Source organism: Aspergillus brunneoviolaceus (assembly GCF_003184695.1).
Source record: "Aspergillus brunneoviolaceus CBS 621.78 unplaced genomic scaffold BO95scaffold_60, whole genome shotgun sequence".
Taxonomy (NCBI): Eukaryota; Fungi; Ascomycota; class Eurotiomycetes; order Eurotiales; family Aspergillaceae; genus Aspergillus; species Aspergillus brunneoviolaceus.
The window spans coordinates 201,083-228,110 of record NW_020290790.1 but is presented as its reverse complement, the minus strand read 5'-3'; the positions used below and the strand labels follow the sequence as shown (position 1 = coordinate 228,110).

Genomic DNA, 27,028 nt, shown 5'->3' with positions numbered 1-27,028 from the left:
CTCACTGTTGTCGCAGGAGTGTGTAAGTGTCCATTTGCAGGTCACGCTACCCCCTGTGACAAAGTCATGGTTTGAACGTCGCAACAAGCTGATGGAAACTTTTCAATGTCTCTCTAGGTGGTAAGCAAATAACTACAAATCTCTTGCAAGCCATAGGCTCGATATAGCATGACTGACAAGCTTTCCCCACTTTACCACTATAGCCGGATCCTTGCGGGGGTTCTACATCCGCTATTGTGTTGCCCGAAATCTCACTTGAAGGATTCCCAGGCGCCTAGTGATCCGCCGGGCACCTCATCGCTTCTGCCGCCACGTGTGGATATCTAGTTCCTCCCCGACAACCTGGAATTCACCACCTTGACGCCTCGATCATCACCATCGCCGGTGCAAGCCTGAAATTCTTCTTTTCTCCTTCCGCATTCTTCTGGAGACTTGGTCTGAGAAATGGGGAATGCTACCGGGATCCTCTACCCTCCCGTTCTTACAGACGATGTAATGCTTCATCCTAAGTGTTATTTCTCTTGCAGACTTGGTTACGCAGTATCTAGTCCTTCCATTTGAAGAGTCGTTGACCCAGGTATAACTTACGCTACAGCACTGTTGTATTTATCTTCTATGGCGAGAAACCTTAGGGTAGGTGCAATGCCAATTGTTACTTGCGGTAGAGGCACAAAACCTGACAAACCAGACTAGGAGGCGGAGCAGTACTCTAGTAGCATTAATGATAGCATTTAATTCGTACAATTGTATATACATAATATAGGTCCGGGCCCAGTCTTCTTCTTAACAACCTTTGCTAACCTTCTGGTTGGAAAACAATCAATCATGATCCCCGTAACAAAACAAATATCAAGCTCTCTCCACGTTCACCCTAGTCATGATAGCATGATCCATGTGTACATAGCTACGAAGTTAGCATGGTCATTGTCCAGATACTCTTTGGGGTTGTTGAATGTATATTGCTTGTGTTGCATGAAGTGCCTAGGCAAGCCACCGTTCCGCGACACTGGATGCAATTCCCGGCTGCAAGTCTGGTCTGTATGGACGAGAATCTCTGCAAGAGCTAGTCATTGGCGTGGATTATGTGGGCAGGTGGACTTTCGAACTCGTTTACCGAAGGAGCAGCAGCGGAATGAATAGTTGATTTGGGGTCACATACAGTCCAATAAATAGGCTCGCAGCAAGGCGTAGGGTACCAAATACAAAAGACTGCTTTTGCGTCGGTTTAAACCGTGTGAGGCATCATATGCAGGGCAGTATTAAAGACTGCCGTTTTGCTGCATGCAATGATCGGCCGCGTCCCTTGCTGACACATTCCATTAACACGGGCAAGAGGCGATGGCGCCTTTCCTCTGCAGGTCTTCCATCGCTTATCAAGCTCTATCCTGTACGGTAATAATGACTGAGCCACAGTGGCTAAGGCTATTGGCTTAGCAATTGGCTATCACGTACGCTGGCTGATAGATCCCGAACATGATAGAACCTGTCATAGTATAAAGATGTCGTTCATGCTCAATTACCTGGTTATAGTTCACTATTATGGTTCTTTACATCCCTGACACAGAGACTTCAACTGTTCTACAGCAAGGCGTAGGTTGTGGTTTGACAATCTCCTTAGCTACAAGTCAGGGATAGTATAGCAAACGAGGCCTATTGGGGGTAGCGTGGGAGAGTTTTTGTCTAAGGTGCTCCCTGTCGATGGTACAACTTAAATAATCTCCAGGCCCAGTACTGCATCAATACAATGCCCAGTACCTGGTCTTCACCTCGGGTAGATTGCAGCATTTCACAGGCGTGCTGTTCCAGAGCAGATCAACTATAGCTCAATGTTAAAGTAGCCAAACTGAAGCTGAATGGTGAAATGACTTATCTGGTCACATTGCCTTTTGCTTCCCTTGAGATTCTGCACTGAACCCGCTCGTACTCTTTCTGTACATATATCACTGTTCGTATGATTTAACCTGACAAGCTCTTTCCTACCACCACAAAGATCCTCAATTTCATGCTGCCTCATGCCACTCGTGACAGAGTAATGATAGACATGCCAAAAAGTCAGTTGCTCTTAGACTGTCTACTATAGTACAGCATCTGCAGGAGTGCCGATTACCTCATGTTGGCATAAAAGCATTACTTTGCCACAGGTGCATTCATCGACGGCGCAGACGAGAACGGTTATCAGATACATCCAAAGACCCCCATTGATTCAGGCATAGTCCTATTGCCTATCCTGTGCATCTTTTTCACCCTGTTCATAAACCCGTTTTCAGGTTGTATCAATGTCCCGGTATAGGAGCACAGATGTGTATCATGATTGAGCATATTATCCAACCACCAGGAGCTTCATTCAACCTGGAATGGTCGAGGCTCTATTGCCTATAGGCATAGTTCAGAAATCGATGAGTCAGGTCAGAATTGCACTGGGAAGTCTTCAAGAAAGGTCTGGTTCGGGTCACATTCCCCTGCTTATTCAACTCTTGCGTACCTGGCATTGAGTGCTAATGCTTCTCCTCGCTGGTAACTGTGCAATCCTTCTGTTCTGTTTGAAGATATATCTGACCGAAGCTACACAGTTTGAGCTGATGCGCAGAGCTGGAATGCTCTGTAATAGCCGATGAAAAAGAGTATCTCCATTCATTCCACGTCCTTCGATTCCAAACGATCCCTTTATTCTGTGAGTCGCTCACATGGAGAACCACTCCGAGATCAGGGTCGACACCCTGCAGCCATAGGCCGGTGGGGTATCACTTACAAGGGCCACGATGCCTGTCCCTGGTAAAGTCCAGAGCTTTCTCACGCTACAGCCATTGGTATCTCTTTGGTATGTCTCTGTCTCCTCGCGCAAGCAATTTCATAGGTAGGGACTGAAAGCCACCATATGAGACCAAAACCTGGAATCCAGTACAGTCTAGAATTATATAGTATTTGCCTATTTTACCATGTTCCTACCTCACTATTATTGTTGGGAACTGGATCGCTGACTAAGAGTTGTGGTCATGCACCGGTTGCTTACTTGAAGCTTTGAGGCATGGCTCGCCGCAAGCGGACATGGATATCTGGGGCACTGGGCGAGGGTGGGGCCATCGTCCTCCAACACGATGAGCTTATGGTAACCTTTAGTCCTGTGACTTGGCCTCGCCCTTGACTTCACCATCATCTACTTCGTGTTCCGGTCCTCTCGTTCTCAAACTCGTGTTGCGCTGTAGTCTCGGAGGCATCTTTGTCAACGGAGGAAGAAAGAAATCAGATTTTTAGCAGCCATGATGTTCTATACCTTCCATACATTGCTGAATACAATCATAGAAATCGTGCCTAGGAAAAGCCATGCTGACTGTCGCGTTGATGTTGCTAGGGCAGGTTTCTTCATTCCAAATATCAGTTATTTCCCCGACTCCGAATGCATAATTACCTCCCTTTCTTTCTCATACCTTCTCAAAATGGCGCTCTCTGCAGGCTCTGTTGGGTATATGCTTGATGCTTATCTAGCTGGTCCCAGTCAAAGATCCGGGGCTATGTCTGGAGGTTAAGGTTCGACACATAATATCAGTTCCCCAAAGCCATCGTTCCGATGATCCTCCTCCTGAGCCCCAATTGTGGATTGAGAAGGTTACGTCTGCCAATCCTGTGATTCAGGCGTCCTTGATAGATAGTACGCATACCTACTGGCTTTACCATATCCCTGCCACTCACAGCCCCAAGAATGAGCCGGAACATGCATGCCGTCGTATATTCTATGGTTCTTTCGCAGATGTTCATTGACCTGAAGGAGTTGAAACTCGCTATACGGTCAATTGCATTGGACGCATCGATATCCGTGTAGCTCGTATTTCCAGACCAGCGGGATGGCATACTGCAGCGTGCGCAGTCTTGGCAGTTCCCAGTGTTATGGTACGTCTCAATAGCCTGATACGAGGCACCGTGTCAACTCAACGCAGTGAAGGAATCAGCCTATAGTTTGCTACTAATCTGTTCCTCTGCAATGCTCCTTGGCCTTTCTCAACCATTGATATTATCCTAAAATGATGCTACAGACTTAACGAACCTTTGTCAGCAACTATCCTCCAGCGCTGGCTTGTTTCACTTAGGGCACTGCTTTTTCGCAGACTCACCTTTCATACTAAAGACTCTTTACTTGCCAAGTACCGCGGGGAAATCGATCAGCTCTACATGGTCTAGGTTGTGAAGGCCTGATTTGCCATTGAAAGACCTTGTCTACTGCGCCACCGCGATGATCCAATTTAGGTGCTATCTCAAAGAGCGAGAGCTCGTGTATCCGTGGTTAAGATTCTCGTACTGTCACCACAATCGAAGTTTTATTAGCTGCATGTGTTGACATCGTGAACTGAACCGTGACCATTTAAATTCCAATGGCTCCATAAGAAGAGTCTAGAACAGCCGTTCAACAAGGAAGAAACTAAATGTGGTTCACGTCGATCGCTTTCAACACGAGTATGGAGAATTGACCAATTCAGTTGTGCGAGTCTATCATCAAAAGCTATAAGAACGGCCCTTCGCTCCGGCAAGCTATCTGCACATCAATCTGATATTATATCTTGTCCAGTCCACAAGACAGCCATCCTCTCAGACCAAGTCACTATTCTGCAAATATGAAGTCCACAATTGTTGTTCTTGCTACTCTGCTTCCCATGGCCATGTCTTCTGCCGTACCTGCAGACGCAGACGCGGAAATCGACCTGAGCCAGAAGCAAGAGCTATCTGGCAATAGCGCTCTGCGGTGCCAGCTTGGGAGTAGCATTGATTTCAAGAATGTCCCATGTGGCGGTGCGCCAATTGCCGGCAGTCTGAACAATGGCCAGGCCATATTCCTACGATGCCAGAATCACCGGGCCCCCGGCACGTAAGTCTCTCTGCGTTTTCTTTCTTGAAACAAAACGGTTTGGCATGCCGTCGGCTGGTCACTGCTACTCGATGACGGCCTGAACTCTGACCGGATATCCAGTACGTGGTACAAGACTAAGTCCGGGACCTGGGTTGCGAATGTTAATTGCAGGAGTAAGTCTCGCGATCCCTTTTTCTTTATACTACGGGATCATTGATTGACGTCCTATGCTACTATTGTGGAAACTCTTCTAACTTCTGAGCAGCCGGGAATGTCAATAACTTGCCAGAGTGTGATATCTAGCCCCATGTCTTCCATAGGTATTCTACTTGCCACGGATACTGAAACGGACTCACGGACCTGGGGGTGTGATTGTGAAGGGGCCGTAAAGTCAAAAATACTTCATTGTTGATCTTCTTTTCGAGACATTGTTTGTTGCTCATGCTAGGCCTTGGGCCTGATTCTGGTTGATGTACCCATTGATCAAAACTTATCTTGTCATGTGTTCCCTGCTATTTACTATATAGTTAGCTATTTACTGTAATCAAGTCTCTGTTCAGCGTGCTGCTGTATGATCTGAGAGTTTTCAGAGAAATTCCTTGCAGTCTAGGGTGATCTGTAGCTCTATAAGTATTGGCTGTAGTACAATGGCAAAACGTGGGGGTGACACTATAGATGCACCCCGGAGACATATTCGTGTCTTTAGTATCTTACAGGATTGCAGAGCCACCACCACTACTTGAGTAGATCATACGAAACGCAGAAACGACACGAACAGCAGAGTATAAAAGGATGCGACACTGTATGGCAGTTCCCCTAGCCAAACCCCACCACATGCGCCGTTATCCTGCCAATTGAAAATTGTTGGAATCAGAGTGCGGTAGGCACCTCGTAAGCAAACCGTTCCTCTCCCGCCCACATCGGGAATGAGTTGGCTTGCGCTTGATAGTTCTCCGCTGGCAGCAAACTATCCAACTGGGACCCGACACAGCCGCGCTTGGCAAGAGGCCGGTGCTCGAAGCGGTCCTCAATCCACTGCAGCCAGGTGTGCTTCGCCGCGTTGATGGCGGAGAAATGGCCGCCCCGGGAGACAGCCAGCAGTTCTAGATCCCCCTGGTAGAGCTTGCACGTCTCCTGCACGGTGGTCCTGGTCGTGTTGTACATCACCGTTGAGTCTTCTGTCCCTTGAACGATGAGAAGCGGTCCCTTGAACGGCCGCTTTCCCGGGTTTGCCAACGCTGAAAACGCATCAGCGTACCAGGTCTCGTTCCAACCGGGCTGCAAGAACCCCACTTCTGAGTCGCCCAGTAAGGCAAATGTCACCATCTGCGATCCCTCGATCTGGTTCAAGAGGTCGATCCTGCTGACGCCTAAGGGAGTGAACCAGTCACTGACATTGAAGGTTGGGAAAACCGAGTCCAGCTCCTTGGCGATCCACGCGATAAATCCCGGGATGGTGACTGATAATGTGGCCGTCGGCGGTGCAACAACCACCCCACCGAGGTAGCCCTCTGTCACGTCAGTGAACTGGGGTCCATTGCGGGCCAGGATCTCGGACAGGCCCCAGGCGACTGCACCGCCCTGGCTATGGCCTACCGATACGTAGTCGCTTGACAAGAGCGTAGGAAAAGACTCCCGTGCTGATCGCAGTGCGTTCAGGGCATCGCGCGCACCGGCTTCGCGGATGTTGTACTGGTGCGGGATGTACCTTCCATCCCAGGAAGCGCCAACACCTAGCCCTGCGTAGTCAGGAGCAATGACAGCGTACCCAGCCTCCGCCAGCACAAATGGGACAAAGTCCGCGTAGAAGAGCCCACGGTGCGTTGAGGGGGCGCCGTTGGCGTACCAGCCGGATGTTCCGTGGGTCCACAGGACCACGGGGGCGGATGATGCAGTTGCGGTGTTGTTCAGACTGCGAATTGGTCGTGGGTGGAATGGCCACAGGATGTAGGCAGAAGCGGGGATCAGAGTGCCGTTTAGGTTGGTGGTGCTGTAGATGATGCGGGACATGGCCGTCTTGGCGGGTATGGAGAAAGGCGACGGGTCGGTGAACTCGTGGAGCTTGAGGGTCTTCCCGGGCTCTGTGGGCCATTGGTCCTTTGGAAGGCCCTGGATGTTGTAGAAATCGTCCTCGTGTGCTCCGCCGTTGGCAAGCTGAGATCGGTCGAACTTGGTGATTGAGTTGACGATTGCCGCGAGGTCACTGGTCAAGTTGGCTTGTTCGACCTGATCGGCGCTGAGCTCGAAAGAAGAATTCCATCCTGTCGACTGTGTTGCTGCAACTGTCACCGCTTGGCCGGCAGCCAGCTTTGCTCCCAGTAGGAGTAAGATGAAATTGTGAAGGTATGCGACCATCCTGACCGTGTCGGTCTGTGGTACTATGCGTCCGAACTTGGAATGTCCTGTGGAAATTGTTTGATGATTTCCGCAACAGCAGTGGACATGATGCCTGGTTTTATACCCGAACCTGCACAGCTTAGCTAACATCTATCTTACCCTCACCATATGAGGTCGGATAGGCAACTTCAATACCGAAGGTCTTTGTATAGCCCATCTACAAGGCTCGCTGGAAAGTGTACGCTCCGCTGATCGCTGCGCTTAGGGCTCGGAGTCGGGCGATGCAGGGCGGACTGAAGCACCGCATCGTATTAGTAATACGCCTCCCAGACGCTTCACGATCCTTACCAAGGCCTGTCAGCTGGTGAGGCTCAACATCGTGCTTTCGATGAGCGTATACGTAATTTCCACTCGGCATACTGTATCTACACTTGGAATTGGGGTTTGATTCTGTTGCTTAACTGTGAATCTATGGGCGAGTTGACTAGGCCTAAACACAGTTCTAATTCACTCATTGAGCTTCTAAGTTGCGTTCGCGGACAGCTTGTTCCCTCCAGGAAATGATATTACCCTCAGAATTTGTGGCAAGAGCAGCAATGCTACTGGCTTCTAGGAGATCGTTAGTTATGTCGATCATGATCAGCACAATTAAGCCGTATTTCATGGATCACAAAGGTCGTATGAAGATGTGATAGCTTTGAAGCACGGCCTGCATATGCCCCAGTATGACACCCCGAAAGAAGAAAATGAAGTTGATAATATTGTACCTGATGCAACAAGATACTTTTGGGGAGGAACGACGCTTGTACCCATGACTTATCCAAACCTCTTCAACAGATCCTCAACCGTCTCCACCAAAGTATCCTCCAAATTGCGATACCGCAACCCCAACACCTTTTGCGCCTTACTCCCATCCGCAACATACGTCTCCACCCGACTCCCACCCTCCTGGTACGGAACCTTGTCCTTCAGCTCCGGAAACCGCTTGCGTATAATCTCACACGCCTCCTGATACATAAAACGGCCCCCAGCGACCAGAAACCGCTGCCCGCCCGCTTCGGGCCGGGTATACGCTTGGTAGTGCGCCTCTGCAACATCGTGCACGTTGGCGAACGCCATGAAGTCATTCTCCGGGACCTCCGCCCGGGATCCATTGACCAGATTCCAGATTGTCTCGGCGGACTCATTCAGCCGATTGTGTCCTTTGTTCGGGTCGCCGAGAGCGGGACCGAACACCCAGGGCGGGCAGATGGTGGCCACGTCGAAGGTGAGCGGCTTGGCCTTGGCGGCGCTGTCGACCCACTCCCACACCTTCCGTTCCGCTAGAGCCTTGGACGTGCAGTAGGCGAGGCTGACGTCCGGGGTCAGCTTGGCCTCCTCGTAGCTGCACGGGTTCCAGTCCGCCTCGGTGTACCGGTAGCCTTGCCGGAGGCCCTGGGTGAGATCGAGGTTTGCGGCGAAGGAGGAGGTGAAGACGACGCGGCGGACGGTGGGTCCGTGAGCGGAGACGGCATCGAGGACGTTCAGCGTCCCCTGGATGGCCGGTTGGAGGAGGTCGGTCTCGTTATCCGAGACGGTGAGAGAGAATGGGCTGGCGGTGTGGATCACCCCGCAGACATTTTGGACGGCCTTGTCAAAGGCCCCCGGGGCTGCTATGTCCGGCACGATGGCGAAGGAGAGGCGCTCCACGTATTCGGGTGGATAGCGGGATTTGACGGTCTCGGCGGTCGACGCGGAGCGGACGGTGCCACGGATATTGTAGCCCCCTGCGAGGAAGCGTTGGATGATGTGCGAGGCAACGAAGCCCGAGGCGCCAGTGACGAGTATTGTTTCGGGCATTGCAGTGTAGAGAGACTGGTCGTGGTAGGGTCTTGCTTCGTGTGGAGGGGAATGAATACAGGGCGCAAATGGTTCCAAAAAGGAGGTCTTCCAATATGGGCTAATCTCGGAGGCCTATCGGGTTAATATATGAGTGGCATGACAAGGAATACGGGCTATGCGGCGTGGGTGTCACTGATACGAAGATGACTTTTCGAACAAAGGATACTGACGTCGATCATCGTAACATGTCGAGTGGGTACGGTGGGGGGCTTTAGGCTTTCTGAATACTGTATGTCCTTCCGATTAGGGCTAATCCTCCCGCACCTGACGTTCCCGCCATCTCCATCGATACGATCGTTCGGCGGGGTAAGATCTCGGTTTCGCTGGAACCGGACATGAGTAAAAATGACTCGGAGCAGCGAATGAATAAGATTGGAGACACTTTGCGCCCTAGTAGTGTCATATCCGTACCATCACATTGGAACTAGATGATGGCGATCGCCGTCTGTCACGTGGGAGCACCAGCCGCCAGGTTGAGATCACATGCGATCGTCCGACAAACTTCGTGAGAGAAACAATCCTTAGGTTCGCATGCAAAATTTATTCACTTATGACTATACTGTGGATCCTCGCTATAAGGAACCTCTTTCAAAAGAAATCCTCTATATAACGGACCTTTTGGGCAGGGAGTATCCGCCCCGGATACTAAATTTGTTATCTTCGCTATATAACAAAAATCGTGAGTCAAGTTTATTCTTACATAGAAAATTCGCTGTATAAAGAACGAGTTATACCTAGATAAGTAATGAGCTTTAACTGTTTCGCAAGGTAAGGTTTGTGATCAAATGGCAGGTTTTTTCAAGAAGCAGATAGCAACCAATACTATATGTATATACGCCAGAAGCTTTTGTTCGCTACAATCCAAATCCTCCCAAGAACGAACTGGTCGGCCTTTCCCAATTTATACGGTATACCGAGGATCCACAGTATTACCAACCAAACACGGGGTGAAGTGGCACTTTCATGGGATGACGGTCCTCCCACGCGCAAAGCGGCGGGTGACTCCGGGAACAATTCGGGACTCGGATCGACTCGCAACATCATTCGGAGGCCGAGCAGAAACGGCACATCCGCCCCACCAGCCTACCCAACCTTTCTAATCTAATCTGGTTATGATCTCATCACAGATGTCAGAATCCGCCTATAACGGCGCGTATAAAGTATGTCTTCAATCTCTATGCATAGTACGAGTCAGATTGACAACTCCCACCATGTTGACTGAAATCGACCAACGCGAGATCCATGTGATCGTCAATGACGAGTTGGACCCTATTTCCCCAAGTCAGAACCCGGCTGTGCAAGTTTCTAGCCGGTTCATGGGCATTCCACTCTCTCCGCTCCCACCGGGCACTGAGCGAGGTGACGCGCAAATGGAAATGCGCATGGACAACATCTGTTGTGCGGCGCATGGGATCTCTTTGCTCCTGGTGGGTGGGGCTCAAACCTTGTGCTTCTCGGTCGGGGACCCTTGGGAAGGAATCCAGCAATCACTAAAGAGGATAGATAGATCGCGACCAAAGGCGACAAAAAGCACTACTTTCTCTTTGACGCCGGGCCGGAGGGCGACGTCTGGGAGAAGAATTCCGGTCGCCTTCGCACCGAGGTGGGCCGCATCGAGCACGTGTTCTTGTCGCACTATCATCGCGATCATTCGGGTACGTGCTGAGAACTAGAATTCTCATGGCTAAAGAGTAGTCACTGATCTTCACTCCCAAGTGGCTTGACCAAGGCCATCGAGCTCATAAGAAAGCACGACCAGGGAGGCAAGAATGTCGTGGTGGACGTGCATCCGGATCGTCCGGCCTATCGCGGCGTGCAGGCTGATCGGCCCATCTCCCTGGAAGCGGACCCTTCTTTTGAGGAGCTGGAAGCCGCGGGAGCGACTTTGCTCAAAAGTGACCGACCGCACACCGCACTGGATGATTTCTTCCTGATATCCGGGGAGATCCCGCGCGAGACCAGCTACGAAGATGGTATCTACGGCGGACTGCGGTTTGATGAAGCCGCCAAGAAGTGGCAGGAGGATACGTTAATCATGGAAGAGCGTTATGTCATGTGCAATCTCAAAGGTGTGTCACAAACTCGCCATCTTAGCGAATCGAATCGTGGGACTTTTTTGACTGAGGTTGATGGGGCGGTGATGCAGGCAAGGGACTCGTGGTCTTCACCGGTTGTGGGCACGCTGGCATTGTCAACACCTGTCGCGACGCAGTCAAGCTCGGCAACGACACCCCGTTGTACTGCGTGGTGGGCGGATACCATCTGGCCGATGCAGATGATGCCAAGTTGAATGCAACCATGAATGATTTGAAGAAGCTAGAGCCAAAGGTGCTCCTGGCGGGTCATTGCACAGGCTGGCGGTTCAAGTGTCTCATTGCGCGTGAACTTCCCAGCTGTCTGGTGCCGTGTTTCTCGGGTAGTAAGTATACTTTGTAGAAGTAGTGCAGGATATCATGGAAGGATATAGCCTTACAAATTGAGAGAAGCGGCGTTGGCGCTCGGTTCATCTAGCTATGCTTATGGGCTCTATTTGGGGCTTATTTGAGAACATATTGTGCACCCGACTTCAACAAAATCTTTGCGTAAAGCTCATGCAACCACACCACCGGCCCTGGCATCGGAAGCCTGTCCGTCCGTCCAATGCCCTGAAAGAAGAGCGACTTGAACTCAAACTCGACAACATCATTCTCCCTGTCGACTCGAGCGGCAACCTCAATTAACGCGTCCAGTGGACGGAGGCCGCGAATGCAGGTTTTATCTCCACCACGAATGAGGATTGAGTTTGACGACCGATCAATGACCTCGAATTCCGCGACGATGTCAGTGCCTACTCTGTAATCGGACCGTAGAAGCTCGCAAGGGGACCAAAGTTGGTGTGTATTCGCATCGGGCTTATCCAGCCATTTGCGGAGGATTCTTTGCGGAGCAAACCCTGTACAATCATAAAAAAAGGTTAGAAACAACATAGGGCTTTGCTTGCGTCGAGACTCAATGCCTTACCAGCTCCCGCCCATATTCCCCCACAGTATCTTTCAAGAAGCTTCTTCGGATCCTCCCGGAGTGCAGGGTCGATCCGCTGCAGTGGCACCCTGAGGATGTGCAGGTCGTGGATGATGGGGTTGTCGTTGGGGTTGTAGCTTTTGTAGTACCTGGAAGTGAAGATAGGGTCCGTCGCGTTCAAGGGAATTGCATGAATGTCAGCTGTCGTGAAGTACACCCCCAATGCTAGGCAGGTACTCCCAGAGATGGCGGTGGCTGCCAGCACTTTCCTTCTGAGAGACATGATGGATGTTTGATCCCCTTACCGGCGAGAAATTTTGCGGCGCATACAGGATCAGCTCATCTACTAGGTATGTCTTGGTAGTGCTTAGTTTGCACAGAAAATACCCACCGAGGTCTATCTTGCTCGGATTTCCGAACGAGTGGGGTAGGTATCCGCGCCCAGCCACTCACAATGAAGGCTTGGCTTCCGGAAATACCAAGGGGCTTTCGGTGGTTAAGGCATAACAGGCGGTCGAGACTTTGGAAGCCTTTGGAAGCCTTTACCAAAGTGGCGGAGAGAAGATACTTCAGCTTTGGTTCCAGCCAGTGTTTTCATCAAACCAAAATGCGACAGAGCCTCGATCCAATGTGTTTTGTCATCAGAGGAAGGTGGTTAAATATGGTGCCTTATCCTTGTTCTCCTCCAGGTTACCTAAACATTGGTACACACAGTAGCCAATCTTCTCGAGAGGTTATACCAAACACCGGCTTCACCCTGCTCTGGAGAAATTACGAGCTATGATGTTTGAACTGCTTCGAGACACGGCATTCGGGAAGCTCGTTCGCATCACAAGCGGATACCGGCTTCTACCCTATCCCGAGGAATGTGACACTTCCATCGCGTCAAATTACATCGATAACGCAACAGAGGCCGGAGTCAAGTTTCCCGACCTGGAAGCAAATGAAAGCATTCTTGAGCCCAACGGGCTGCAGACTATCATGTCCCAAGCGTCGAATCGGTCACCGGGAGTCACCATCCATGCGCCCGGCCACGCGGATGAGAAGACCATCATTGTGGGATGGAGACCAGGTGACACCGAGGTAATCCTTGACAATACCTCATCAATAAAACAAGAGCTAGAACTGACTGGAAGATAGAATCCCCAAAACTGGAGCCTCGGCAAGAAGCTATTGGTCAGCTCACTTATCTGGCTTTTGACCTTTGCCATATACATTGGCTCAGCCATCTACAGCCCCGGTATTCCGGGGGTAGCGGATGAGTTTGGGGTAAGCACTGTGGCCTCAACATTAGGCCTAACGCTGTTTGTGCTGGGGTATGGTATCGGTACGCTTGTCTTTCTATTCCGCCACCACCTTCCTTTCTGACCCTCGAATCCCTTCGGACTCAGGACCCATGATCTGGTCGCCTCTTTCCGAGCTTCCGACAGTCGGCAGAAGCCCTATCTACCTCTTTACGCTTCTCGTATTTGTAATTCTGAACTTCGGCGTTCTCTACGCCAAGAACTTTGGTATGCTCCTCGCATTTCGCTTCCTTACTGGGTTTATTGGATCCCCAGCCCTGGCGACAGGCGGCGCATCTATGGGCGATATCTGGACCCCCCGAGCGCGTGACTATATGATTGTGGTGTGGGGGGCTTTCGCTATTGCAGCACCCGTCTTAGGACCTATGGTCGGCGGCTTTGCCTCAGCAGCCAAAGGCTGGACGTGGACTATTTGGCAGTTGATTTGGATCTCTGGCCTCGCATTGGTTGTCTTGTTCTTCCTGCTGCCCGAGACGTATGGACCAAACATTCTCTATAGACGGGCGCGGCGACTGCGCAAAATCAATGCAAAGCCGTTCTACTGCGAAGCGGAGCTGGAACTGCAAAGCATTTCGTCTACTGTATGTCCAGTTTCCCGCCTCCCCCCTGCCCCCTCACCCCCGGCGACCGCCCCGATTAGCCCTAACATCCCACTGCACCGCCTCAGGAGATCCTCTTTGAAGCCCTCGTCCGCCCCTTCCAGCTCTGCTTTCTCGAACCCATCGTCCTCGTAATGAACATCTACATTTCACTCGTCTACGGCATCCTCTACATATGGTTCGAGGCCTTCCCAATCGTCTTCCAGGAGATCCACGGCTTCAACGCCGGTGAGGGCGGTATGGCCTTCCTAGGGATTATCACTGGAACCATCTGCTTCGCCCTTCCCGGCTACTTCGCCTGGAAGTACTTCGTTCAATCCAAGCAGCCTACCAGCACGCCCGAAGGGCAGCTGCCGCCGGCCATTGTTGGCAGCATCTGCCTGCCCGTGTCGCTGTTCTGGTTTGGGTGGACCGGGAACTTCGAGTCCGTCTACTGGATTGTGCCTATCATGGCCTCAGCTCTCTTCTCGGTCGGGGGGTGCTTGATCTTCAACCCGATCTTCTGTTATTTGACACATGCCTACCCGCACTATGCCGCCTCGGTGCTGGCCGGAAACGACTTCATGCGGTCGTCCTTTGGTGCTGGCTTCCCCTTGTTTGCGGCTGCCATGTTCCACAATCTGGGCGTTGGGTGGGCGTGCACGTTGCTTGGAGGGCTGACTTGTCTTTTCGTGCCGTTCCCGTTCGTGCTATACTGGCGGGGGAAACAGCTGCGGTTGCGGAGCCGGTTTGCGAGACATGATATTTGATGTGATTTGTATGATTTGCGGGTCTTGAGGTGGAAAGACATTTCGTTGTGATAATAGAACGGTAGACAAACAGATTCCTGGGGTGATTGGTTGCTGCGAAAACCTGGGATGGAACTCCAGTTGATAATCTGCATGCTACTTTCACCAATTCACACACCAGGGACGCTCTCATGGAAATATCATCGCTTTGCTGGCATACCGAGGATAAACGAAGTGCTGAGAAGCGCAGGATATTCGCAAAGCGGGTTGCCCTGTCTTCACTCACGGTATTCACCGCTTCAAAGCAGACCTAGTCACTGATGCCCCCTTGGCTCTTATCTGGCATACCCAGAACTTAGTGGCTGTTGCGGGTCGTAACCCCGCACAGAAGTTCCGAGAGCTGGTCCGAGAAGGGACGGGGGAGATGAGGATCTGGCCTGAGCTCGAGCCCGCGGTTTGCCTCCCCCCACCCCTGAGTCGCCGGGCCAACGGTCCTGGCCTCATTGTCCTCTTGTCCCACGGCCCTGCCCACAGGGCGAGCCCAAGCTCTTCCCAGCTATGAGAGGATTCCAGCCGCTGTGGTCTATCAGACCGCATCCCAGGCTGCCGAGTTGGGACTATGCAGTATTCCCACGTTGCAGCATCTCTCCGGAAGAGCTAGAACCGTCCACTGCTGCGAACCGACAGTCTGACGCAATATGACTACCCACAAACCCGCGAGCTCTTCGCCCTGCCCTGCCCACTTCCCCGGATTTCGACTACGCAACAGAGGGCATGTTTCACACGCGCAACCTGACCTTTCTGAAGAGGCATATGCACGGCCCCTGCTTTGACCTCGAAGCCATTTGGGAAGAGAAGAGCACACTTACTATGAGTTTCAGAATCGATGTGTCGAGCACACCATGAACACTATGGTGCAAGAGCCATATGTGAATCACATCGCCACGGTGAGTGTCACCTGACCCCCCACCCCGGGTCACAAACCCGTTGGTGTCTTCGATTCCTGTCCGAAAGAGGGGCTGGGTATTCAGGAATCCGGCCGATACAAAGAACGAGCTTGTCAGTCGGACCATTGGCATCGACCGCGTGGTGGACGAATTTATCATGACATTCGCGCATAGCTCGGAGAGCGACTGGTTGTAAGTTCAACCGATGCTGTCCGTTCCCCTGATGAGATTCGTGTCTTGACAGGCTTTCTTTTCCCTTTCTCTCTTTCCATGCATGTTTTTTTTTTTTTTTTTGGTAGTTTCGTCATGCACCTCGAACTCACCCTCCTGCAGGATCCCTGGCATCTCCCCTCCAGGCCGGAAGCTGGAAATCCCCTTCATGGCGGTCTTTAATATCCGAGGCGACCGGCTCTGCCATGAGCACATCGTCTGGGATCAGGCTAGTGTGCTGCGGCAGCTCGGCTTGCTGCCGGAGTATTTGCCTTATCCCCATCCGCGTCCAGCTGGAAAAAGACCAACCCCGGGCAAGCGCCTGCAGGTCCGCGTTCCTGCCGCAGGCACCGAGACTGCCGCCAAGATGCGGAATAAGAATGCTGTACCATCGAAATTGCTCTTCAATGGAGGTGTGAGGGAGGTGTGGTCTGTGTAATGTTGGTGTTTCCCTCGGCATACCAGATTGTTATATCGTATATACGGGTTTTAGATACATGTATTTCCCGTTGGATCTGGTGGAGAATACGGACAAGCCTGTCGGTGGGTGTAGACTAGTCAATACTAGCTTCTCATTTGAAACACCTTCGTCATCTGTATTTTCAGTATTGCTTTGGCTTTGGCTGACCGGTCTCATTCACATATTTGAACATAGACGCCCAGACTACAGGTTAGGCTCTAGCTACAGTCCTTTAAGCAGACAGCAGCCTTGCCTTGAAGACCACACCATAGCTCCCAACTTCTCCTCTGCGGCTCCGAGTTAAGGTTTTCACCCACGGACGCATTATTGAAGGGAGAACCGAGCTGTCTTCAATCATGTCGCTATTGGGAACCTCATCCGCAGTCGTTCGCCAAACCTGAAGAACGCCAAGGGTAGCGGCAGCATAACCAATGCGATCAATGCTAACAACGAATTCCCCCACCCCAGTCCCAACGCACTATACATATCCGGCCCCGCCAGAGGTAGGACAGCCCCGACCAGTGATCGCAGCACGGTGTTCGCTGCGGCAGCCGATGCCGCCTGCGCCGTGAATGCCTCGACGAGATATGTCTGAATTGCAGTCTAGCCACCGTTTGTCAGCTACACAATAGTTTTCCTCCTATCTAGGCCACCAGTGGGGGGGCTGAACTTGCAATCTGGAACGGGAAAAAATTTTTTTTTTCAGCTTAATTAAAATATTCAGCTTTATAATATTTTACTCTATTCCAATCTTATAATAATTATTTAAAGCTAGTATTATATATTCTGTTTTATTTATATAATTTAGCTTGTAGTTAATACTCTTCTATAAAAACTTTGGATTAAAATTTTAAATAGTACTGTTAAATATATATAAAAGATTTATAATAAAAGCTTTAAAACTTCTTCTAGTATTTTAAAAATTTTTAAAAAAATATATTCTAAAAACTATTTATAAAAGACTAATATAAAAAACTCTTATTATTTATAATAAAGATTGTTTAGATTAGTTTTTTATAGACAGATTCTAAAAATCTGTTTTTAATAATAGCTAATTTTACTAATTTTTAATTATAGATTTAAAAGATTATATAATTTGTAAATATAAGCTTTTAATACTATAAAAAGTTCCAGCTTATTTAACAACTCGAATTAGATTTAGTTTATTATTTTTTTTTAACTGTAAAACTTACTAAAACTTAATCTATCTTATAATTTATCGGATATTTAATTTTTATTAAGTAATTAAAAGTTTGATTTAATACTATAATTATAATAATATTAATTATCTTTATTCTATTATAACTAAATAAAAATAGATAAAATATCTTTTTAAGCTTTTATATTTCCTTTTTTTTTATATTCTATCTATTTAAAAACAGTGGGCCTACTGTTTACAAAATCTATAATATTTATAATAATTTTTTTAATTATTTAAATTACTTAATTAACCGACTGGTAAGAAAGTGGGTATTTTAAAAAAAAAAGATTTTTAGAGACTTGCAGAATATATATTAAAAACTCCGAAAATACTACTATTATATCTATTAGATAGAAGACTATATTTATATAATTATAATTATTTTAAACCTAATATTAAAACTTAAAAAGTTTAAAAAAAATATCTGACTAGATAATAATACTAACTAATATTATAAATACTAAACTATTTTTAAAAAGATATTTTATTTTTATTATAGTTAGAATCTAATTATTAATATACCGTTAACTATCTTCGGATTATTATTAAATCTGAATAAAGTCTTTTATAATATTTTTAAATATTAAAGATTTTTACCAGCAGCCGAAATATTTAAAGAACTTAAAATATATTTAAATATTAAAAATATATAGCTTATAAAAATATCTTTAATTAAATTAATATTATTTTAGATATTATAAAATATATTAATATTCTTGCTTACTAAAAGTTCTGCTGTAATTAGTTTTTTATTTTTTATTAAATAGCTAAAGATTTTCTCTCGGTTACTACTAACAGTATCAGTATTAAATATCTATTTAATAGTTTTTAAAATATCTGTTACTATTACCGGAGCTGTTTTTATATTAATATAATTAAAATAATAATACTTTAAATATATACTAATTATTTTATTATTAATAAAAAGTACTAGAATATTTTTAATAATTTTAATCCGGATTTAATTATCTTTATATTTAAAAAGTAAGAAGAAAATAAGATAATTACTATCTTTTATATTAATAAAAATAAAAATATAAATAATCTTAAAAATAATTTAGAAGATAGATTATTATTAAAAATAGAAAAACTAGCTTTATCTAAATCTTTAAATATTATATATACTTAAATAAAAATAGAAATCCGGTCTTTTTAATTTTTCTGCTATTATAATTACTGTTCTAAACAGTATAAAAAATAATATAATTTTATTAGTTTATTTAATATCAGATATTATTTTTTCTATACTAGATTCTGTAAAAATTTTTTTTAAAATATAATATATTCCTCAGCTTTACAAAGAAAGAAATTAAATAAATTAAATAGATTAAGCAGATTAAGCAGATTAAATAAATTAAATAGATTAAACAGATTAAGTAGATAAGTCGGAAGGATTAGAACTATATTATAATATTAAATAAATAAGCTAAATCTAAAAAATATTACTATACTATAATTAAAAGTATATTATACTTTATATATTATTTATATAAAAAAAAATATATATATTACTAATTAACCTGCGGTTATTAATCTATCTGTTATATCTAATCTTTCTAACCGGCAGATATAAACAGTTAAAATAATAGTTATATTTTAATCTAATTATAACCGTACGGTTAAAATTTTTTTAAATCTTAATCTGACCGCCAGGTTATAGCCAGATTAAGATTAAGGTATAACAGTCAGGTTAATCTACTCTAACTAGTAGAAATAAGTAGATTTATATTAAAAATAAAATATATTTTTATACTAGATAGAAGTATTAGATAGTATATATATAAGCTTATAACTTTCTTAATTAAATATAAGCTAAAAATATTTTAGTCTAGTTTAGAGTAGATTAATCTGACTGTTATATCTTAATCTTAATCTGGCTATAATCTAGTAGTCAGATTAAGATATAAAAAAATTTTAACTATATAGTTATAATTAAATTAAGATATAATTATTATTTTAACTGTTTATATCTACTAGTTAGAAAGATTAGATATAATAAATAGATTAATAACTACAGATTAATTAATTATATATATATTTCTTTAATATAAATAATATATAAAATATAATATATTTTTAATAATAATATAATAATATTATTTAGATTTAGCTTATCTGCTTGATCTGTTTAGAGTGGCTAACAGCCAGGTCAGATTAGGTTAATTAGAATTTTTATATCTAACCGCCAGATTATAGTTAGATTAAAAGAATTTTTATATCTAACTATAGTATAACTAAAAAAAAATAATCAAAATAATTAATTATTTTTAGTATTAAAACTTATTTATTATCTTTATTTAGACTTTAATATAGTTAAAATATATCTAAATTAAATAGTTATTAATCTACTTATTTTTATTATTATCTAAAAATATATAGAAATAAGCTTTTTAAATTAGAAAAAAATAATAAAAAGAAGTATTAATATCTTTTTTATTTTTATTTTAAAAAATTAATTAGAAAATTCTAATAATATTAACAAAATTCAGCTTTTTATAAAATTAAAGTTTTTATAATAAAAAATATATAGAAAAATATATAATTATAGCTCGGTTTAAACTATATATTTTAATTATAATATATAATATTAGAAAAACTATATATTGATTAATAATTAGATTACTAAAAATAAATATATTATTTTTATTTTATTATTTTTTTTATTTTAGCTTAAATAGTTTATTATATTCTTATTTCTATCTAAAAAAACTAAATTATTTATATAATAAATTAAACTTAAAAAAATCTGTATAATACTATTTATATAGTTTTTCTTAGTAACTATATTTTTTGATAATTATTTTATTAAATATTATAAGAATAATAAATATTCTAAATATCTAATATACTCCAGATATTCTAAATACTTCAAATATCTTAAGTATTTTAAATACTCCGAATATTTTAAGTACTTCAGGTATCTAAATTATCCAGTTAATCTAGTATATTTAGTATATTTAATATATTTAGTAAATCTAGCTAGTCTATTTATTATAATAATAGTATTTATTCTATTTATTTTTTAAGCTGCTTTATAATAGTAAGCCACGGTTTTATATATTTTTTTTCTTCTTTTCCCACGCTTTAAATTCTTACATTTTAATATTAAATAAATTAGTTTTTAATTATTTGAACAGCTCTTACAGATATTATATTTTTTTTAAAAAGTTTTATATAAGTTTTTTTTAGATTTTTTTTATAAATATTAGAATAATCTAACTAATTTAATTAATCTAATTAATTAAAATAAATAAAATACAGCAGACGCCTTAGCTATATTTAAAATATAATAGATTATATTTATATCAAAATATATTTTAAAATAAAATAAACTATTTTTATGGAATTTTCTACTTTTTTTTATATCTATTATTTATAGAGTAGTTTTAGAATTATAAATTAATTATAATTATTTAGTTTATTTTTAGCAAATACTATTAAGTCCTCTTCTTCTGTTTTTTAGATATTTATAAACTATAATAATATTTAAATTAAAATAAGCTTTTTAAACTAATTTTTTTTTTAAATCTTTAGATTACATGTGTTATAAAGAATTAGAAGATTATTTTATATTTAATTTATAAAAAAAATATTTTATTTTTTGGAATTCATAGTAGAAGATAATCTTTTTAAAGTCTATATATAAACTTAAAAACTATTATTTTATTCCAATTAGAAAAAGATATTAATAATATAAAATAGTTTTTAGAAAAATATATTATGTTTTTATAGAATTTTTTATATCTATTATATTATTTATTTTTATATCCTATAATATCTGAAAATTAAAAATTTAGAAACTAGTTCTATAAGCTATTATTTTTATAAGAATTATAAAAAAATACTATTAATAATATCTAAATAAATAATTAATTAAATAGTAAATAAAAGACTATTATAGATATTTATATATTTTTTTAATATAAATTTTTTTTAATTATTCTTTTTTTAGGCCTCTACAATTTATAATAAATAAAATTTTTAAAATTAAGTTCTATATTTTATAATTATCTATTGCCTATTATTCCGAACTATTAAATATATTTAATTTAAATAAATAATTAATTTTATAGTTTTATTTTTCTACTAAAAACCAAGTTTTTTTAACTAAGTATAGATTAAAGAATATTTTTTAAAATTATTAAAAAATATATATATATAACTATTATTAAAGTTCTTAAATACTAGACAGATATTAATTATAATAAACTATCAGATTAGTTCTAATCAGAAAATATTTTTTATTTTAACTATAGACTTTTTTTAATAAAAGATATAGATTATTATAAAGTTCTACTAGGCTTCTAACTAGTATCTAGATCTTATATTAATAAAAATCTAGTTATAATTATTTTATTAGTTTTATATAAATATAATCTATTCTATTAGTTATTAGATATAATAATTAATAATACTAGTAATAAAAGTTTAATATTCAGTATAATTTTATTTAAACTTTGGATTTAGTTTAGCTAAAGTATTTAGCTTTATAATATTTTATTTAATTCTAATTTTATAATAATTATTTAAAGCTAGTATTATATATTTCATTTTATTTATATATTTTAGTTTATAGTTAATATTTTTCTATAAAAACTTTAGATTAAGATTTTAAATAGTACTGTTAAATATATATAAAGAAATTATAATAAAAGTCTTAAAGGCTTTTCTGATATTTTAAGAATTTTTAAAAAAATATATTCTAAGAGCTATCTATAAAGAATTGATATAAAAAGTTCTTACTATAAAGCTATCTGTAAAAAACTAATATAAAGAGCTTTTACTATAAAATTATATATAAAGAACTAATATAAAGAGCTTCTACTATAGAGCTATTTATAAAAAACTAATATAGAGAGTTTTTATTATAAATTTATTTATAAAAAACTAATATAGAGAGCTTCTACTATAGAATTATCTAGAGTGGCTAACGGCCAGGTCAGGTCAGGTTAATTAGAATTTTTATACCTGACCGCCAGGTTATAGCTAGATTAAAAAAATTTTTATACCTGACCGCAGTATAGCTAAAAAATAGGTAGTTAACTATTTTAACTATTTTTAGTATTAAGATTCTTCTACTATATCTGTTTAGGCTCTAATATAATTAAAATATATTTAGATTAAGTAATTATTAATCTAATTATTTTAACTATTATTTAAAAGTATATAAAAATAAGCTTTTTAAATTAGAAAATAATAACTAAAAGAAGTATTAGTATTTTTTTTATCTCTATCTAGAAGAATTAATTAAAAAATCTTAGTAATATTAATAAAATTCAGCTTTTTATAAAACTGTTATTTTTATAGTAAAAAATATATATAAATATATATAATTACAGCTCGGTTTAAACTGTATATTTTAGTTATATTATATAATAACTAAAAAACTGTATATTTATTACTAGTTAGACTATTAAAAATAAATATACTATTTTTATTTTATTATTTTTTTTTATTCCAGCTTAGATAGTTTATTATATTTTTATTTTTTATCTAAAAAAGCTGAATTATTTATATTATAAATTAAACTTAAAAAAAAACCTGCTGTTAAGTTACAGACTAGCAGATATAAATAATAATAAATAGAATAATAAAATAAATAATAAATTAGTAATATTTTAATAATTTATTTTTTTATTTTTAACTAGTTACTTAGTCAGGTTATTTTTAAATTTATAAATAAGATATAGCTTAAAAAGCTATAAAAAAATTTAGAAATAAAAAGATTTTTAAGCAGGTTTGGAATTATATAATAAATAATTAAAAATAGCAGATTTAACAGATTAAGTAGATTAATTAAATCAAGCAGATTAAGCAGATTAAACAGATCAAATAGATTAAGCAGATTAAGTAAATTAAATAGATTAAATAAATCAAGTAGATTAAGTAGATTAAACAGATTAAATAAATTAAATAAATTAAGTAAATAAGTTAAAAAAATTAAAACTATACTATAATATTTATATAATATTATTTATATAGTTTTTTTCGGCAACTGTACTTTCTAATAACTATTTAATTAAATATTAGATATTATATTTTTTAAAGGATTCTGTAAAAGTCTTTTCTAGATTTTTTTTATTAATATAAAAATAATCTAACTGATTTAATCAATCGAATTTTTATAATTCTAGGCTTAAAATATGATTTTCTGCTTATTAGATTTTTTAAAATAAATAAGATGCGGCAGGTGCTTTAGTTATATTTAAAATATAATAGATTATATTTATATAAAAGTATATTTTAAAATAAAATAAACTATTTTTATAGAATTTTCTATTTTTATCTTTCTATATTTATTATTTATAAAGTAATCTTAGAATTATAAGTTAATTACAGTTATCTAGCTTATTTTTAAAAAATATTATTAAATTTCTTTTTTCTATTTTTTAGATTTTTATAAACTATAATAATACTTTAACTAAAATAAGCTTTTTAAATTAGATTTTTTCTTTTTTTTTAAATCTTTAGATTACGCGCGTCGCAAAGAATTAGAAGATTATTTTATATTTAATTTATAAAAAAAAACTTTTTATTTTTTAAAATTAATAATAAAAAATAATTTTTTCTAAAGCCTGTATACAAACTTGAAAACTACTATTTTACTTTAATTAAGAAAAAATATTAATAATATAAAACAGTTTTTAGAAAGATATATTATTTTTTGATAAAATTTTTTATATCTATTATACTATATATCTTTATATCTTATAATATCTGGGAATGAAAAACTTAAAAACTAGTTCTATAAGCTACTATTTTTATAAGAATTATAAAAAAAAATATTATTAATAATATTTAAGTAAATAATCAGCCAGATACTAAATAAAAGATTATTACAAATATTTATTTATTTTTTAAAAATAAATTTTTTTTAATTATTATTTTTTCTAGGCCTCTGCAGCCTATAATAAATAGAACTTTTAAAATTAAGTTTTATACTTTATAATTATCTGTTGCTTACTATTCCGAACTATTAAATATATTTAATTTAAATAGATAATTAATTTTATGATTTTATTTTTCTGTCGAAAATCAAATTCTTTTAATTAAATATAGATTAAAGAATATTTCTTAAAGTTATTAAAAAATATATATATATAGCTGTTATTAAAGTTTTTAGATATTAGATAGATATTAATTATAGTTAGAGTGGCTAACGGCCAGGTCAGGTCAGGTTAATTGGAATTTTTATACCTGACCGCCAGGTTATGGCCAGGTTAAGGAAATTTTTATACCTGACTACAGTATAGCTAAAAAAGAAATAATTAACTATCTTAACTATTCTTGGCGCTAAGACCTGCCCGCTATATCTATTTAGACTTTAGTATAGTTAAGATATATTTAGATTAAGCGGTTATTAACTTAACTATCTTAACTGTTGTTTAAAAGTATATAAAAACAAGCTTTTAAAATCAGAAAAAAATAACTAAGAGAAGTATTAGTATCTTTTTTATTTTTATTTTAAAAAATTAATCAGAGATTTCTGATAGTATTAATAAAATTTAGCTTTTTATAAAATTATAATTCTTATAATAAGAAATATATATAAAGATATATAATTACAGCTCGGTTTAAGCCGTATATCTTAATTATAATATATAATATCAGAAAAACTATATATTTACTAATAATTAGACTACTAAAAATAAATATATTATTTTTATTTTATTATTTTTCTTCTTATTTCAGCTTAGATAGTTTATTATATTCTTATTTCTATCTAAAAAAGCTGAATTGTCTGTATAATAAGTTAAACTTAAAGAAAAATCTGTATAATATTATTTATATAGTTTTTTTCGGCAACCGTACTTTCTAACAACTATCTTATTAAATACTAGATACTATAAGGGCAGTCTACTATTTTTATTTTTTTAATCCAGTTAATCTCTTTTATTTTTTTTATTTAGTTAATTTTTTTAATTTATTTAATTTTTTTAATTTTAAGCATCCCAGAGACCTGCTATTAACTATACTAATCTTATTTTATTTATTTAGTTTAACCGACTCCTCCGTATAATAATAATATATATCTTAAAGTCTTTCTGTACTTTTCTTCTTTTTTTTTTTTCTTTTTATACTTAAAATTCTTATATTTTAATATTAAATAAATTAGTTTTTAATTATTTAAACAGCTTTTATAGATATTATATTTTTTATAGAAAACTTTATATAAGTTTTTTTCAGGTCTTTTCTATAAATATTAGAATAATCTGACTAACCTGATTAATCTAACTGACTAAAATAAATAAGATGCGGCAGGCGCCTTAGCTGTATTTAAAATATAATAGATTATATTTATATAAAAGCACGTTTTAAAGCAAAACAAATTATTTTTATAAAATTTTCTACTTTTTTCTTTCTATATCTATTATTTATAGAGTAGTCTTAGAATTATAAGTTAATTATAATTATCTGATTTATTTTTAAAAAATACTATCAAGCCCTCTTCTTCTATTTCTTAAATATTTATAAATTATAATAATACTTAAATTAAAATAAGCTTCTTAAGCTAGATTTTTTCTTTTTTTTTAAATCTCCAGATTACGCGCGTTGCAAAGAATCGGAAGATTATTTTATATCTAACTTATAAAAAAAAATACTTTACTTTTTAGAATTAATAACAGAAGATAATCTTTTTTAAAACTTATATATAAGCTCGAAAACCGCTATTTTACTTCGGTCGAAAGAAGATATTAATAATATAAAACAGCTTTTAAAAAGATATATTATTTCCCGATAGAACTTCTTATATTTATTATATTATCTATTTTTATATTCTATAATATCCGGAAATTAAAAACTTAAAAACTAGTTCTATAAACTACCATCTTCGCAAGGGTTGTAAGAAGAAAATACTATTAGTAATATCTAAGTAAATAATTAGTTAAATACTAAGTAAAGAATTATTATAGATATTTATTTATTCTTTTAATATAAATCTTTTTTAATTATTATTTTTTCTAGATCTTTATAGCCTATAATAAACAGAACTTTTAGAATCAAGTTCTATACTTTATAATTACCTATTATCTACTATTCCGAACTGTCGAGTATATTTAATTTAAATAAATAATTAATCTTACAGCTTTATTTTTCTACTAAAAATCAAGTTCTTTTAATTAAGCGCAGATTAAAGAACATCTTTTAGAATTATTAAAAAATATATATATACAGCTGTTATTAAAGTTCTTAAATATTAAAAGAATATTAATTATAATAGACTGCTGGACTAGTTCTAATTAAAAAATATTTTTTACTTTAATTAGATATTTTTTAACAGAAGATATAGATTATTATAAAGTTCTACTAGACTTTCGACTGGTATCTAAATCTTATACTAGTAAGAATCTAGCTATAATTATTTTATCAGTTTTATATAAATATAACCTATTCTATCAGTTGTTAAATATAATAACTAATAATACTAGTAATAATAGTTTAATATTTAGTATAATCTTATCTGAATTTTGGACTCAGCTCAGCTAAAATATTCAGCTTTATAATACTTTACTTAACCCCGA

The 27,028-nt window shown here is 38.5% G+C and overlaps 8 protein-coding genes across 8 annotated transcripts; 4 read left to right on the top strand and 4 right to left on the bottom strand.

Annotated features, from left to right (window-relative positions):
- Positions 1–4,604: 4,604 nt before the first annotated feature.
- BO95DRAFT_466508 (uncharacterized protein) lies at positions 4,605–5,140 on the top strand (the record flags this gene model as incomplete). Its single annotated transcript, XM_025589222.1, has 3 exons — positions 4,605–4,855; positions 4,958–5,010; positions 5,103–5,140. The coding sequence occupies 3 exons, from the start codon at positions 4,605–4,607 to the stop codon at positions 5,138–5,140; spliced, it is 342 nt and encodes a 113-aa protein (XP_025439428.1).
- Positions 5,141–5,609: 469 nt separating this feature from the next.
- BO95DRAFT_503523 (putative secretory lipase) lies at positions 5,610–7,192 on the bottom strand (the record flags this gene model as incomplete). Its single annotated transcript, XM_025591090.1, has 1 exon — positions 5,610–7,192. One exon carries the CDS (start codon positions 7,190–7,192, stop codon positions 5,708–5,710), a length of 1,485 nt encoding a protein of 494 aa, XP_025439427.1. The 3' UTR covers positions 5,610–5,707.
- A 798-nt stretch (positions 7,193–7,990) lies between these two features.
- On the bottom strand, positions 7,991–9,152 carry BO95DRAFT_484451 (SDR family oxidoreductase; the record flags this gene model as incomplete). The annotated part of the gene is made up of 1 exon (XM_025590346.1): positions 7,991–9,152. The coding sequence occupies exon 1, from the start codon at positions 9,011–9,013 to the stop codon at positions 7,991–7,993; it is 1,023 nt and encodes a 340-aa protein (XP_025439426.1). The 5' UTR covers positions 9,014–9,152.
- Positions 9,153–10,266: 1,114 nt separating this feature from the next.
- On the top strand, positions 10,267–11,491 carry BO95DRAFT_395468 (MBL fold metallo-hydrolase; the record flags this gene model as incomplete). The annotated part of the gene is made up of 4 exons (XM_025583718.1): positions 10,267–10,482; positions 10,563–10,714; positions 10,772–11,124; positions 11,202–11,491. 4 exons carry the CDS (start codon positions 10,267–10,269, stop codon positions 11,489–11,491), a joined length of 1,011 nt encoding a protein of 336 aa, XP_025439425.1.
- BO95DRAFT_503515 (uncharacterized protein) lies at positions 11,202–12,338 on the bottom strand (the record flags this gene model as incomplete). Its single annotated transcript, XM_025591089.1, has 2 exons — positions 11,202–11,987; positions 12,056–12,338. 2 exons carry the CDS (start codon positions 12,336–12,338, stop codon positions 11,593–11,595), a joined length of 678 nt encoding a protein of 225 aa, XP_025439424.1. The 3' UTR covers positions 11,202–11,592.
- Positions 12,339–12,838: 500 nt separating this feature from the next.
- Positions 12,839–14,926, top strand: BO95DRAFT_503512 (MFS transporter; the record flags this gene model as incomplete). Its single annotated transcript, XM_025591088.1, has 4 exons — positions 12,839–13,111; positions 13,196–13,382; positions 13,447–13,940; positions 14,027–14,926. 4 exons carry the CDS (start codon positions 12,839–12,841, stop codon positions 14,705–14,707), a joined length of 1,635 nt encoding a protein of 544 aa, XP_025439423.1. The 3' UTR covers positions 14,708–14,926.
- A 662-nt stretch (positions 14,927–15,588) lies between these two features.
- BO95DRAFT_503505 (uncharacterized protein) lies at positions 15,589–16,282 on the top strand (the record flags this gene model as incomplete). Its single annotated transcript, XM_025591087.1, has 3 exons — positions 15,589–15,639; positions 15,701–15,825; positions 15,967–16,282. The coding sequence occupies 3 exons, from the start codon at positions 15,589–15,591 to the stop codon at positions 16,280–16,282; spliced, it is 492 nt and encodes a 163-aa protein (XP_025439422.1).
- A 375-nt stretch (positions 16,283–16,657) lies between these two features.
- BO95DRAFT_466501 (uncharacterized protein) lies at positions 16,658–26,335 on the bottom strand (the record flags this gene model as incomplete). Its single annotated transcript, XM_025589221.1, has 2 exons — positions 16,658–16,906; positions 26,330–26,335. The coding sequence occupies 2 exons, from the start codon at positions 26,333–26,335 to the stop codon at positions 16,658–16,660; spliced, it is 255 nt and encodes an 84-aa protein (XP_025439421.1).
- Between the last annotated feature and the right edge of the window lie 693 nt (positions 26,336–27,028).